At 38.9% G+C, this 13,761-nt stretch overlaps 1 protein-coding gene across 1 annotated transcript in view; it reads left to right on the forward strand.

The window, feature by feature from the left end:
- Positions 1–12,764: 12,764 nt before the first annotated feature.
- The window catches only part of Pias1 (protein inhibitor of activated STAT, 1), a 71,474-nt gene continuing 70,477 nt past the window's right edge, over positions 12,765–13,761 (forward strand). The window contains exon 1 of the mRNA XM_013012106.1: positions 12,765–13,206. Within this exon, the coding sequence (XP_012867560.1) occupies positions 12,765–13,206 (442 nt within the window). The remainder of the gene's footprint in view (positions 13,207–13,761) is intronic.

A 13,761-nucleotide genomic window follows, 5' to 3' on the forward strand; every position in this document is an offset into this window, starting at 1 on the left:
CCACTTCCGGCTTTTTTCTTTTTTTTTGCTTATGTGGTGCTGAGGAATCGAACCCAGGGCCTCGAGCATGCAAGGCAAACGCTCTAACACTGAGCCACATTCCCAGCCCCTTGTGCCCTATTCGTGTCAGGATTTTTTTTTGTGTTTTTTGTTTTCCCCCTTGGTCAGTAATAGAGGTTGAACTCAGGGCCTGGGCACTGTCCTTGAGCTCTTTTGCTTAAGACTAGCATGTTACTGTTTTGAGCCACAGCACTGGTTTTCTGGTGTTTAATTGGATATAAGAGGCTCACGGATATTCCTCCCTGGATTGGCTTTGAACACTGATCCTTATATCTCAGCCTCCTGAGTAGCTAGGTTTACAGGTGTGAGCCACTAGGGCCTGGCTATTCTTGCCAGTTTTTAACTAGCTTATTAAAAATTTTTAAAGAAAGTGGAAATGAGAATTTGCTCTGTTTTTTACTCTCAAGGCAGATTTATCATGGTGTTAAATTGGTAAGTAATATTAAGTAGTTGGTTATAGAAAAATTACATAAATAGTGAAAACGTTTTTCTATTTCAAAGAGAAATTTACATGGGCTAAACTAGTTAATAAATGCTTATATAAACTTATGTAAATTAAGAATACTATTTTTTTAAATGACAAGACCACTTTATAGCCCAGCCTAGTCTTAAAAAAGAAGCAATTAATATTTTTACCATATACAACCATGTTTATGGTAAAACTATTGCTTTGTTTTTTGTTTTTTTTGGGGGGAAGACAGATTAATACTTTTTTTCTTGTTGGTCATGGGGCCAGAACTCTGGGCCTGGGCCCTGTCCCTCATCTCTTCAGTTCAAGTCTAGAGCTCTACCACTTGAGCCACAGCACCACTTCCAGCATTTTCTGCTTATGTGGTGTTGAGGAATCAAACCCAGGGCCTCATGCATGGAAAATAAGCACTCTACCACTGAGCCATCTTCCCAGCCCCACTTTTTTTCTTTTTTCTTTTCCTTTTTTTTTTTAAACTCAAAGCTTGGGGCTTGCTAGGCTGGCAGTCTACCCCCAGCCATATTCTAGTTCTTTTTGTGTTATTTTTTAGATAGAAAGCTTGAATTTTTGCCCAAGATCCTCTATGTATGCTTGCTAGCTTTGATAGCAGGCACCTGTCATATTTGATGTATTTTTTGCCTAGTTTGGCCTTGAACCATGATCTTCTTGAGATCTCTGCCTCCTGAGTAGCTGGAATTATAGGTGTACTTCTCTATGCCTCACCTGATAATTGTTTAGTACACTTTAATTCTAGGTAAATACTTTGCACGCTTGAGTTTGTGTTTCCTGGAACTGAGTATGTAGGATAATACCGAACATTTTGTTTTAGAAGTTAATTGCAGTTTTATTTGTAACTTTAGTAATACAGTAGCTCCCTTTATTTCAAACATCTGTTATCACAACCATGTAATCTATCTAAAGGAACAACATGTATTTGTGAATAGGATATAGTGGTAGTGAAGACTGTCAGTGTTGTTGGGTTTGCATTAAAGTCTTTGATTCTGAGATTTCTGTTACTCTTACCTTTAGTCCCTTCTTTCCCCCCACCTCCCCAACATAATTTTAAGATTATCATTCACTTTTAGGTTATTTTACTGATCTAACTAAACTGTGATGATGTTAGGACCAAAAGAATAAGATTAGCTTTGAGCTTTAAAAAAAATCTTAAAGCTCATTTACTGCAAAATCTAACAGATTTTGTCATTTTAGAAAATTTTATCTAACGGCTAGTTTTAAAAATTGGTTTATTTTTGCAACATTGGGGGATTGAACCAAAGGTCTTGCACATATGCTACCTCTAAGCTATATCCCTAATCAAAGGCTGGCTAGTTTGTTTTTTTCTTTTTGCTTATGTGGTGCTGAGGAATCAAACCCAGGGCCTCAGGCATGCAAGGCAAGAGCTCTACCACTGAGCCACCTTCCCAGCCCCATGGCTAGTTTGTTTTGAGAGTTTCCATATATAGTCCAGGCTGACCTTGAATCCAGGAATATTCTAGAAACACCCCTCCCCATCATTATTATTTTAAACAGGAACATTTTGCTACTTTATCAGGGCTAGTCTTAAACTCCTGGGATTAAAATTTCAGCCTCAGCCTACTGGTAGCCAAAACTAGGCATACATCACTGTACTGATTAGGTTTGAGTCTCATACCTCTCTATATTTGACCTTTTTTTTTTTTTTTTTGGTTGTGGGACTTGAACTCTGGACCTGGGAGCTGTCCCTAAGCTCTTCAGCTCAAGGCTGTGTACTCTACCACTTGAGCTATAGTACCACTTCTGGTTTTCTGATGGTTTATTGGAGATAAGAGTTTTACAACATTTCCTGCCCGTGCTGGCTTTGCACTGCAATCCTCAGATCTCAGCCTCCTGAGTAGCTAAGATGACAGGCGTGAGCCACCAGCACCCGGCTGATGATTTTTTTTTAATAATTTTTTTTGGGGGGGTCCGGTCGTGGGGCCTGAACTCTGGGTCTGGGCACTGTCCCTCAGCTCTTCAGCTCTTCAGCTCAGCTCTACTACTTGAGCCACAGTGCCACTTCTGGCTTTTTTCTTTTTGCTTATGTGGTGCTGAGGAATCGAACCCAGGGCCTCAGGCATGCGAGGCAAGTGCTCTACCACTGAGCCTCCTTCCCAGCCTTGGCTGATGTTTTTATAATTGGCAGAACTTCATTTTTATTTTGGAAAAGTGGTGTTTTTGAACACCAAGTAACAGATGCATAAAGTTAAATGGTTACTTCTTTCATGTATATTTTCTCAAGGTAGTATTTGGAGGAAAGAGGTATAAAAGTAATAAGGAAAAGATACAAAACAGTTACTGTGGAAGTTTGAATATCTTGCTGAAAAACATAGTGAGATGCCAGTGTACATTGAGATAAACAATTGTGGATATATTGTAGCATATGCTTACCTGAGTGCTTGCATTCTTTTTTCCTGCAAAGTAAGTTGCAGTTGAATGGAGAGTTTTGCAAAGGATTTTTTTTTAAGTGGCTGACCTTGGAATCTTATTAAACTCGGACCTGAATGGGTTTGATGGAGAGAGTGATAACATTAATTAATTATAGATTTTAGGAAATTCGATTGTTGCATTGAGACAAGGATAGGAGGTTGTAGTTAGAAAATGAGTGTTTGAATCACTGATTTTGAAGGGGTAAGATTAGGGAATGGTCTAGCAAGTTACTATGGTAGTGAGTGGAGAATAATGATGAGTTAAATTGGAGCCTGGATGACTTGAGGAAGGTGCTAAAACCTTTGATGAGTCACAAGTATATTCTAGAGTTGTATTGTACAAACTGTAGTCAATAATTGAATTTGCTTCCAAGTATAAAATATATGCTGTATTTTTAGGCATAGAATGAAAAAAGGTTGTTTTATATTGATAATGTATTGAAGCAATAATATTTTGGATTTACCTGGTATTTGAGTAAAATTATTATTGATATTAAGATTAATTTCACTTGCTTCTTAATTTTTTTTGAGTAGTTACAAATGTGAACTAGAGCCCTGAACATGTTAGGCAAGAATTAACTATCACCAGTTACTACCACTGTCTATTCCTTTCCTTAGTTTTTAAACTGTGTCCAGTAGAAAACTTTAAAATTATATATGTAGTTCACACTTGCAGCTTTTTATTGTTGCTTGTTTTACTTCACTGGGGTTTGAACTCAGGGCCTCCAGCTTGCTAGGCAGGTGCTCTGCTTATTGCTTGAGCCATACTTCAGCTCTTGGACAGCACTTTTCTATAGATAGTAGCACCAATAAGCAGTTATGAGTGTTAGGAGGGAAGGCATCTGTAGGGTTCTATAGAACCTAGTCTGTAGAACCTTTGAGAAAGAGACTGACCAGCTAACCAACTTAACCACCAAACTGTCCTCCCTCCCTCTTTTCCTCTTTCCTTCCCTCTCATTTTTCCCTTAATAATTAGATATAATGGATTCTTTCAAAATATGCCAGTATAAATATCCTTTGTTGTCAAAATCTGTTTGGGTCATGAATTTAGATAGTCCATACTAGTTGAGTAGTCCAGAACATTTTTAAAATACATAAGATTGCCACTGGAGGATTGGGATTGCCGCTAAATAGAACCTTTGTCTAGCATGCCTTGAGTTTCATACCTGTTACCACAAAACAGACAAACAGATTGCTAATAGAGAATCATTTCAGAAAATTGGGGAAGGTGATTGAGGTTAATCGTATACATAGCATTTTAACTGAGTGCAATAATATGGCCATGCTGACTGTATATTTAGTGATGGTAGTTGACATGTTTTGTCATCCTCAATTCCACAGTATCCATATATTTGAGGGGGGGAGCTGTGGGTCTTGAACTGGGTACTGCCTGGGCACTGCCCCTGAGCTCTTCAGCTCAAGGCTAACGCTTTACCACTTTGAGCCACAGTGCCACTTCTGGTTTTCCGGTGGTTAATTGGAGATCAAAGTCTCACAGACTTTCCTGCCTGGGCGGGCTTTGAACTGCAATCCTCAGATATCAGCCTCCTGAGCAGCTAGGATGACAGGCATAAGCCACCTGCCCCGGCCCATCTGAAAATTCTTTTGTGAATTAGAAAGAAATGAGAATAGCAAACACTTAGGATAATAGAAGTTTTATAACCAACCAAGTAAATTCATACAATGTTATATTAACTAAACATTTCTTTCTATACTTTTTTAATATATTAATATGATTTGAGAAGGAACTATATAGAATGTTGAATTTTCTGAACTTGTTTTACTCCAGGTTTGGATACTTATTACCACTATGAATCTAGTTAGAAGAATGATCAATTATACTATCCTATTTACTTAAAATTGAAGGTCTTTAAAGTATCAAGCTCAGTCAAATTGCTTCTTACAATATTCTTCCTACTATGAAACCTGGATCTTATACATGCTAGACAAGTGCATATGATGCTTTCTCCCTTCTTCAATTTTAAACAAATCTAAACTGTGAATGTCTAATTAAAGAGCATTGATAGAAGTATCATATTCATAATAAGAGTAGAAATATATCTAAAACTCTCTGAGCCATATCTGGATTATTTTTCATTGGCACCTGAGTATTACAGACTGTTGGACAATGATCAACAGTGGAAATGGGTCTCACTAGTTAAAGAAAAAGAGCCTTCACCAATATTTTAAGAATAGACTGGTATATCTTAGGTGCAAGTTGTAGAAAACTTTTGATTTATAGAGCTTTTCACAAGTGTGGGCTGCTTTAAATGGTTGTGAACTCTTAGAAGTGTTTAAGCAGAACCTGGAAGGTTATCAATCAAGAAGTATGGTGAAACAATATATTAGATGGAAGATTGGATAGGAAGATCTTGCTTGCTGAGTGCTCTACCACTTGAGAGCCACACCTCAAGTTCTTATTTCCAACAATGTTTTAAAATATGTATGTATAATTGTCAGTATGTTTGAAGCATTGTGTGGACTTCGAATCTGACTTAGGAGTCTGAGTTCTATTACTGTTTTGTAACTGTACCATACATACAGATCAGTTACTTCTGTTCTTCTTCTTTTCTTATATATTTTTGCTGGTACTAGGGCTGAAAGGCCTGCTTCTCTCTTGGCTTGCTTAGTGCTGGTGCCCTGCCACTTGAGCCATATCTCTAGCCTTGCATTTTGCTGGCTAATTAGAGATGGAGTCTCATAGACTTGTACTTTGAACTTTCATCCTCCAGGTCTCAACTTTCTGAGTAGCTAAGGTTGCAAGCATGAGCCACTGGTACCCAGATTCTTAGTCTTTCTTTTTTTAAAAAACCCATCCTGTCTGTTGCTGCTTAATAACTTCCTCTAGCACTATGTTCATCACATTTTTACCTTCCCATGTTTAGTTACTTATTCCACTGCCTGCTTACCTTTTCTTTCTTTCTTTCTTTCTTTCTTTCTTTCTTTCTTTCTTTCTTTCTTTCTTTCTTTCTTTCTTTCTTTCTTTCTTTCTTTCTTCCTTCCTTCCTTCCTTTCTCTCTCTCCCTCTTCCTTTCCCTCTCCCTCTCCCTCCCTCTCTCTCTGTGTGTCTCTCTCTCTTTCTTTCTTTTCTCTTTTCTTTTTTGCCAATCCTGGGGCTTGAGCTCAGAGCCTGGGCACTGTCCCTGAGCTTCTTTTTTGCTCAAGGTTAGCAATCTACCACTTGAGCCACAGTGCCATTTCTGGCTTTTTCTGTTTATGTGGTACTGAGGAACCCAGAGCTTTATGCATTCTTTTTTTGAACTCTGGGCTTGGGTGCTGTCCCTCAGCTCTTCAGCTCAAGGCGAGCGCTCTACCACTTGAGCTACAGTGCCACTTCCGTTTTTCTGGTGGTTTATTGGAGATAGGAGTCTCACAGTCTTTCCTGACCAGGCTGGCTTTGAACCATGATCCTCAGATCTCAGCCTCCTGAGTACCTAGGATTATAGGTGTGAGCCACCAGCACCTGGCATAGAGCTTTTTTTTTTTTGAGTCCAGTTGTGGGGCCTGAACTCTGGGCCTGGGCGCTGTCCCTCAGCTCTTCAGCTCAAGGCTAGTGTTCTACCACTTGAGCCACAGCGCCACTTCCAGCTTTTTTCTTTTTTCTGCTTATGTGGTGCTGAGGAATTGAACCCAGGGCCTCAGGCATGCAAGGCAAGCGCTCTACCACTGAGCCATACTCCCAACCCCCAGTAAATCATTTTGAAGCTAGTCCAGGCAGAAAAGTCAGCTAGGGTCCATCTACAAAAATAATCAGCAAAAAGGAGGTGTGACTCTGGTAGTATAGCACTTGTTTAACAAGTACCAAGGCCCTGAGTTCAAATCCCAGTCTTGCCTAAATAATGAATAAAAGCGTTATTGAATATGTTCAGAACAATTTTTTCCCCAAATGAAAAGCACATTTTCCTGCCTCTGCATTAGACGTTGACTAGTATGTTAGGGTTTTAAGCTCTGAAGTTTTAAATTAAACTTTTTTACTATAAAAACATATCCAAATTTTAAAATATTCTGAATTAGATTTGTTATTTTTAGTATTCAAGTTACCACGATGAAGCTTTTAGAAGCACTTATCCATCTGTTTCATGAAATGTGGTAGTACATAAATGGAAATGATGCTTAAATTATCTATCAAAAATTGAAGACATGGTATACTATTTCAACAGTGTTCAGCTTATGCTTTGCCTGAAGGAGAATGAAATCTCTATTTATGTATAATCACAATATTTTGTCACTTTATGGGAGTTCAGTGTAATCAATATGGAGGAATAGAGACCAGGAGAGGAGGAAGATGATCAGCTGGGGGATAGTGCTGCAGGTATTTTTCCAGTTATCTTACGTTGAGACATAAATAAAAGATGAGAAATTGGATGGAAGAAGGTTGTGGAGAAATATATAACCAGCTTTATTTCCTTCTTTGAGTAGACATTGTCTAACTAGGTTTTCTGGTTGAACTAGGCATTATTGACAAATTGTTCATCTACCAGCTGCTTGTTAACTATTTCTAATAGGAAGGATTTGGAATGAGCCAGAATTTAGTCCCATTGAATATGAATAAATTATCTGACCTTGAAAATAATGAATAAGATTTTTGTTGTTACTGTAAAGACTTCAGCATATACAGTTATAAAATCTGATTATTCCTTTGCAGTTAGAGGTAGAAGGTAAAAAAGTAAATTAAATGTGACACTTAAAAATTTCCACTTTTTTATTGCCAGTCTTGGCGTGTGAACTCAGGGCCTGCACACTGTCCCTGAGCTTCTTTTGCTCAAGGCTAGCACTCTACCACTTGAGCCATAGTGCCACTTCTGGCTTTTTCTGTTTATGTTGTAGTGAGGAATTAAAACCAGGGCTTCATGCATGCTATGCAACCACTCTACCACTAAGCCACATTCCCAACCTATTATTTTTTTGACGGTACTGGGATTTGAATTTAGGGCCGCATACTTGCTAGACAGGTGCTCTCCTACTTCAGCCATGCCTCCTATCCTTTTTGTTTTTTTTTGCCAGTCCTGGGGCTTGAACTCAGGGCCTGGGCACTGTCCCTGAGCTTCTTTTGCTCAAGACTAGCACTCTACCTGTTGACTGTTGAGCCACAGCACCACTTCCACTTTTCTGTTTATGTGGTCCTGAAGAGTCAAACCCAGGGCTTCATGCATGGTAGGCAAGTACTCTAAAATGAGGCCATATTCCCAGCCCCCTTTTTGATTTGATTGTTGTGGTTGTGGTTGTGGTTGTCGTGGTGGTTGTTGTTGTATGTGCTTGTCTTAGGGTTGATCTCAGGGCCTGGCATTTATTTCTCCAGATTATTTTACTCAAGGCTAGTGCTCTACCACTTTAACCACAGTTCCACTTCAGGCCTTTTCTGAATAGTTTATTGGAGGAGGAAGAAAAATCTCATGGCCTTTCCTGCAAGGGCTGGCTTTGAACCACAATGCTTAGATCTTAGCCTCCTGGGTAGCTGGGATTCTAGGTCAGAGCCACTAGTATCTAGCCCTTCCTTCCTTCCTTCCTTCCTTCCTTCCTTCCTTCCTTCCTTCCTTCCTTCCTTCCTTCCTTCCTTCCTTCCTTCCTTCCTTCCTTCCTTCCTTCCTTCCTTCCTTCCTTCCCTTTTAGTCTGGGTGGTCTGAATGGGTTTCTTGTTTAGGTGAAATGACACTGTCATCATTTTAATTGTTGAGATGGTGATCTTATAAAGGTTTTGCATGGACTGGTCTTGAACCATGACCCTGCTGATCTCAGTCTTTCAATTAGTGGGATTACAGGTGTTAATCACCATATCTGTCCTGAAATAACTTAATTTTTTTTTACTCTTATTAAAAAGGTGATGTAGGGCTGGGAAGGTGGCTCACTGGCAGAGTGCTTGCCTTGCATGCATGAGGCCCTGGGTTCGATTCCTCAGCACCACATAAGCAGAAAAAGCTGGAAGTGGCACTGTGGCTCAAGTGGTAGAGCGCTAGTCTTGAGCTGAAGAGCTGAGGGACAGCGCCCAGGCCCACGGTTCAGGCCCCATGCCCAGCAAAAAAATAAATAAATAAAAAAGGTGATGTACAAAGGGGTTTACAGTTACATAAGTCAGGTAAAGAGTTCATTTCTTTTTGGACAATGTCAACCCTGAAATAACAGTTCTAAATGCCTAACTTGTCTATTTTAGAATTTATTATGGTTTATAATTGGTTATAAAGTGGTAGCAGGTAAAAATTTGTAATATAGGGTCTGCTTTATGACTGATCCTGTAAACCACTGCAGTAGAATGTAGAATGAGAGTAATTATGTTGTACAACAGATGCACCCAATTCTTACTCACAATTTAGATATGACCTTTAGTGTCATAGCTAATGAGATAATAAAACTGGAACTTTCTATTTAATTGCAAAAAGCACTCTGTCTGAAGGTTAATAACACTTGCATATTGTATCTATCTATCTTAGAATATGGTTCCTGCCTTTGTGGCTGTGGTAGGGTTCACATACGTAAAAAGACGTTTATGAAGTTTTTCATACCTGGAAAAGGGGATTGAGGGAAATGTTTTCTAATAGAATGGTGAGGACTTCCCTTCTTCTCTCCCTAGTCATTACTCTCCCCTGAGAACATCTAGGGAATCATTCTAGGAAGGCCAACATCTAAATAATAGGCATATAAGAAAGAGAATAGAAAAACACTGAAGGAAGATCATTTCATTTGTCTGCTTTGTTTTTTGGTGGTATTGGGGTTTGAATTCAGTGCCTTGCACTTACTTGTTAGGCAGGCCCTAAATACACCTCCTGCCCTGATCGTTGCTCATTCTCAAGATGGGGTCTTGAGAATTTTTCTGCCTAGATCACTTTCAGCCTCTTGAGTATGTAGGAGTACAAGCATGAGTGCTACCAGCACCCTGCTTCAAGTTGTTTGTTTATAAGCAGAAATTAGCTAGCTAGCTTGCTTATTTACTGTTTGTTTGAGACAAGGTGCGGTCCCAGATGGGCTCACACTTGAGTTCTTTCTGCCTGGGCCACCCATATGCTGGGATCATAAACATGTGCCACCATGTACAGTTGAAGATTACTTTTTTTAAAAGGATAAAGCTGATTTTATTGGAAAAAAATAATGCTAGCCCTCCATTGCCTTCTCAAGAAGCAACCTCTCGCTGTTAAGTCTACATGTGAAACTTAATAGTGTATTTCAGTTTGAGTTTCCTATCCCTTTTAAATAAAGAATGAAAAGCTTCAAAAGTATTTTGTGTGCTTTAGGACATTTTGTTGGGTTGGGAAAAGATGATATCCTATTGACTTAAAGTTAGTAATTATTAATCTGATATCATCTAAGAAAGGGAATATAAGGTTGGCGGTAGAATGTGTGTGTGTATATGTCCATACATTTAGTGTTTTTTGTTTTTCTTGACAGTGCTAGAGTTTGAACTCCGGGCCTGAGCTTTCTAGACAGTGTTTCTACTACTTGAGCCATGCCCCACTCCCTTATACTTGAGATTTTTCATATATTAGCTCTCATTTTTACCACAACTGGCCTTAGATCATGATCTTCCTATGCCTCTCACATAGCTGGGAGGTCTGGTGTATCTGGTTGTTATGTTTGCAGTATCACTGATTTTTTGCCTGCGTTGGACTCTAAAACTGCTATCCTCCTGAGTAGCTGTGATTACAGATGTGAGTGAAGTAGCATACCTGGCTCATTTGTGGTTTTTATGAAACAGTCTCACCATGTAACTCAGGCTGATCTTGAATTGTCAGTTCTCTTATCTGAGTTTCCAGAATGCTAAGGTGTTGTGGTCATGGGCCACCACACCCAGCAGAATTTGTTTTTAAAGATAACGTGATACCTTTTCACACCTCTATAAAGCATAAAGTTTGGGTGTTCATTTGGGTACACTGTACCACTCTTCTAATATGTCTTTTTTGTTCATTTATTTGTTGCCTAGTTGTTTGATGAGTTTCTACTATTAGGCCCTAGTCCTAGATTCTGAGAATAACATGTTTGTGGGCTCTAGAGAACTTGAGTTTTGGCAAGAAATCACTTACATAAACAAGAACAGTAGGATAAATGCTAAAATAAAGATATGAACAAGCTGGATGCTGGTGACCCACACCTGTAATCCTAGCTTTACCGGAGTCTGAGATCTGAGGATCACAGTAGGAAAGTCTGTGAGATTCTTATTGCCAATTAATCACAGAAAAAGCTGGAAGTGGTGCTATGGCTCTAGTGGCAGCTCACTAGCCTTGAGCAAAAGGGGCCCAGGGACTTCAAGACCAGCAAAGAAAGGGGTGGGGAGGGAGGGTGAGAAGGAGACAGTGTAAAAAGGTAGAATAGCTGGATGCTGGTGGCTCATGCCTCTAATCCTAGCTAACTATTCAGGAGGCTGAGATCTGAGGATCACAGTTTGAAGCCAACCCAGGAAGAAAAGGCCACGAGACTCACCTCCAATTAAAAAGCCTGAAGTGGAGGCGTGGCTCAAGTGTTAACCACTAAGCCTTGACCAAAAGCTCAGGGACAGGAGGGCACAGGCCAAGCCTCAGTACTGGTAACTGGCACAAAAAGTAGATATAGTTCTTTTCCTGTCTACTGGGGAAAGGTTGACAAAAGCTGGACTTTGAGGCACTGGTATTCTCCTTTTCATGTACTTCTGTCTTATTTGTTTTCTTTGCCGCCTGCACAAGCCTCAAAAGGAAGAGCTGAGGAGGAAAATCGTTACTTTGGTGTGGTGAGTTAGCAAAGACAGCTTAGCCTTTATGTAGTGAAATTTGCGATGGGGTAGGAAATCAAACACTTGAGGAAATAAAGCTAATGAATGTTAAGCTAGCATCTGTCTGCCCATCCTAACCCTCCCTCCCTGTCAGTGCTGGTGAAAATCTGCAGTATTCTGTTTTACTACCTAGGTGAAGCAGGGTAAATCATTTCTTTGGTTTCCATTTTCTGCTGCCTTAAAAATGGGAAGATTGGATTAGATGGCCATTTCCTGTTGTTTACTTCCTAGTAGTAACAGTGATCAAAAGCACTTAAAAACACAGGGCTAAATGAAGTAAATAGATTTCTTTACACAGTTTCATACATTTTGGCATGTAGATTGAATTCCTGGATTTTTAGTCTAATCTTCCAAGTCAAACAAGGGTAAATAATATATGTCCAGCCTTGTTTTCTACCTAGCGGTTTAGCTGGATTTGAATTCTCACTGCTGCTTAGCTAGGGCATCAAGAAACTTACTTAACTTTTGTGAACTCTGGTCTTTTTATATAAAGCAGAAAGGATAATACCTTGTGGGATATACTATAATTATAACTTACATGAACATATCAAATTAAGCTGGCCAAAAAGCTATTCTTTTGAGTCTTACAAATTCCAGAGTTAATATAGAATGTAATACCTCATAATATGATATTGTTAGCCTACCACCTACATTTAGTATTTGAGGTGAGCTGTTACATATTATTATAATTTTTCCCAAGAAACCAGAAATGTTCTTTTGCCATTTACATAGTACATTTTCCTGGAGATACAGTAACTGCTTGTTAAAATATCTGACAATTTTACTGAAACTGTAGACTGAAGTGAGAGATGGTTCTACATGATGCATGCTTTTTCTCACATCTTTCATGATCCTGGGTGGAACTCAATGAATTTATGAACATTACTTTTAAATTTCTTTGGTTATTTAAGAGATTAAATGAAGAGATTAAATTTGAAATAATTAGGATTGTAAATGAGTTGCTTTGACATAACTATAAAGAGGGATTATAATGAAATATTTTAAAATATTGTACTCTTTTTGAGACTAATGTTTTACATTTTATTTCTTCTTCAAGCAAATGGTTATGAGCCTTAGAGTTTCTGAACTCCAAGTACTGTTGGGCTACGCTGGGAGAAATAAGCACGGACGCAAACACGAACTTCTCACAAAAGCACTGCATTTGCTAAAGGCTGGCTGTAGTCCTGCTGTACAAATGAAAATTAAGGAACTCTATAGGCGGCGATTTCCCCAGAAAATTATGACACCTGCGGACTTGTCCATCCCAAACGTACATTCAAGTCCTATGCCAGCAACTTTGTCTCCATCCACCATTCCACAACTCACTTATGATGGTCACCCTGCATCGTCACCGCTACTCCCTGCTTCTCTTCTGGGACCTAAACATGAACTGGAACTCCCACATCTTACATCAGCTCTTCACCCAGTCCATCCGGATATAAAACTTCAAAAACTACCATTTTATGACTTACTGGATGAACTGATAAAACCCACCAGTCTAGGTAAGATTATTATATAAGAATATTTGGTTATTTTGTGGGTTAGAGATTTTATTTTAGATTTATAGCTTGACTCAGTTTATTATTCATAATGAAATTTATATTCAGTTCTAAGCATTAAGATGATGAGAATTTTTCACTTTCACATGAAATCAAATGCATAAAAGCTGCCTTTCTGATGGGGGAAAATGGTGATAATAGTGATGCTGTTGATGCATTTCAAGAATATAGATTTTAAAGAATAGTTTGTTAACTTAATTTTACAATAACCTTTGTAAGTTAAAAAATTAAAACCAAACAAAGTTACTACATCTCTGAATTGAGTTCCTAATTTTCAGGTGTGGATGACATCAAGAAAAAACAAAGGCTGTAAATAGATTTGATTAATGAGGATGATTTTGCTTACTATAAAAGGAGATTTGGGGCTGGGAAGGTGGCTCAATGGGAGAGTACTTGCCTTGCATGCTTGAGGCCCTGGGTTCGATTCCTCAGCACCACATAAGAAAAAAGCTGGAAGTGGTGCTGTGGCTCAAGTGGTTGAGCACTAGCCTTGAGCTG

Source organism: Dipodomys ordii, unplaced genomic scaffold, assembly GCF_000151885.1.
Source record: "Dipodomys ordii isolate 6190 unplaced genomic scaffold, Dord_2.0 Scaffold15, whole genome shotgun sequence".
Lineage (NCBI taxonomy): Eukaryota > Metazoa > Chordata > Mammalia > Rodentia > Heteromyidae > Dipodomys > Dipodomys ordii.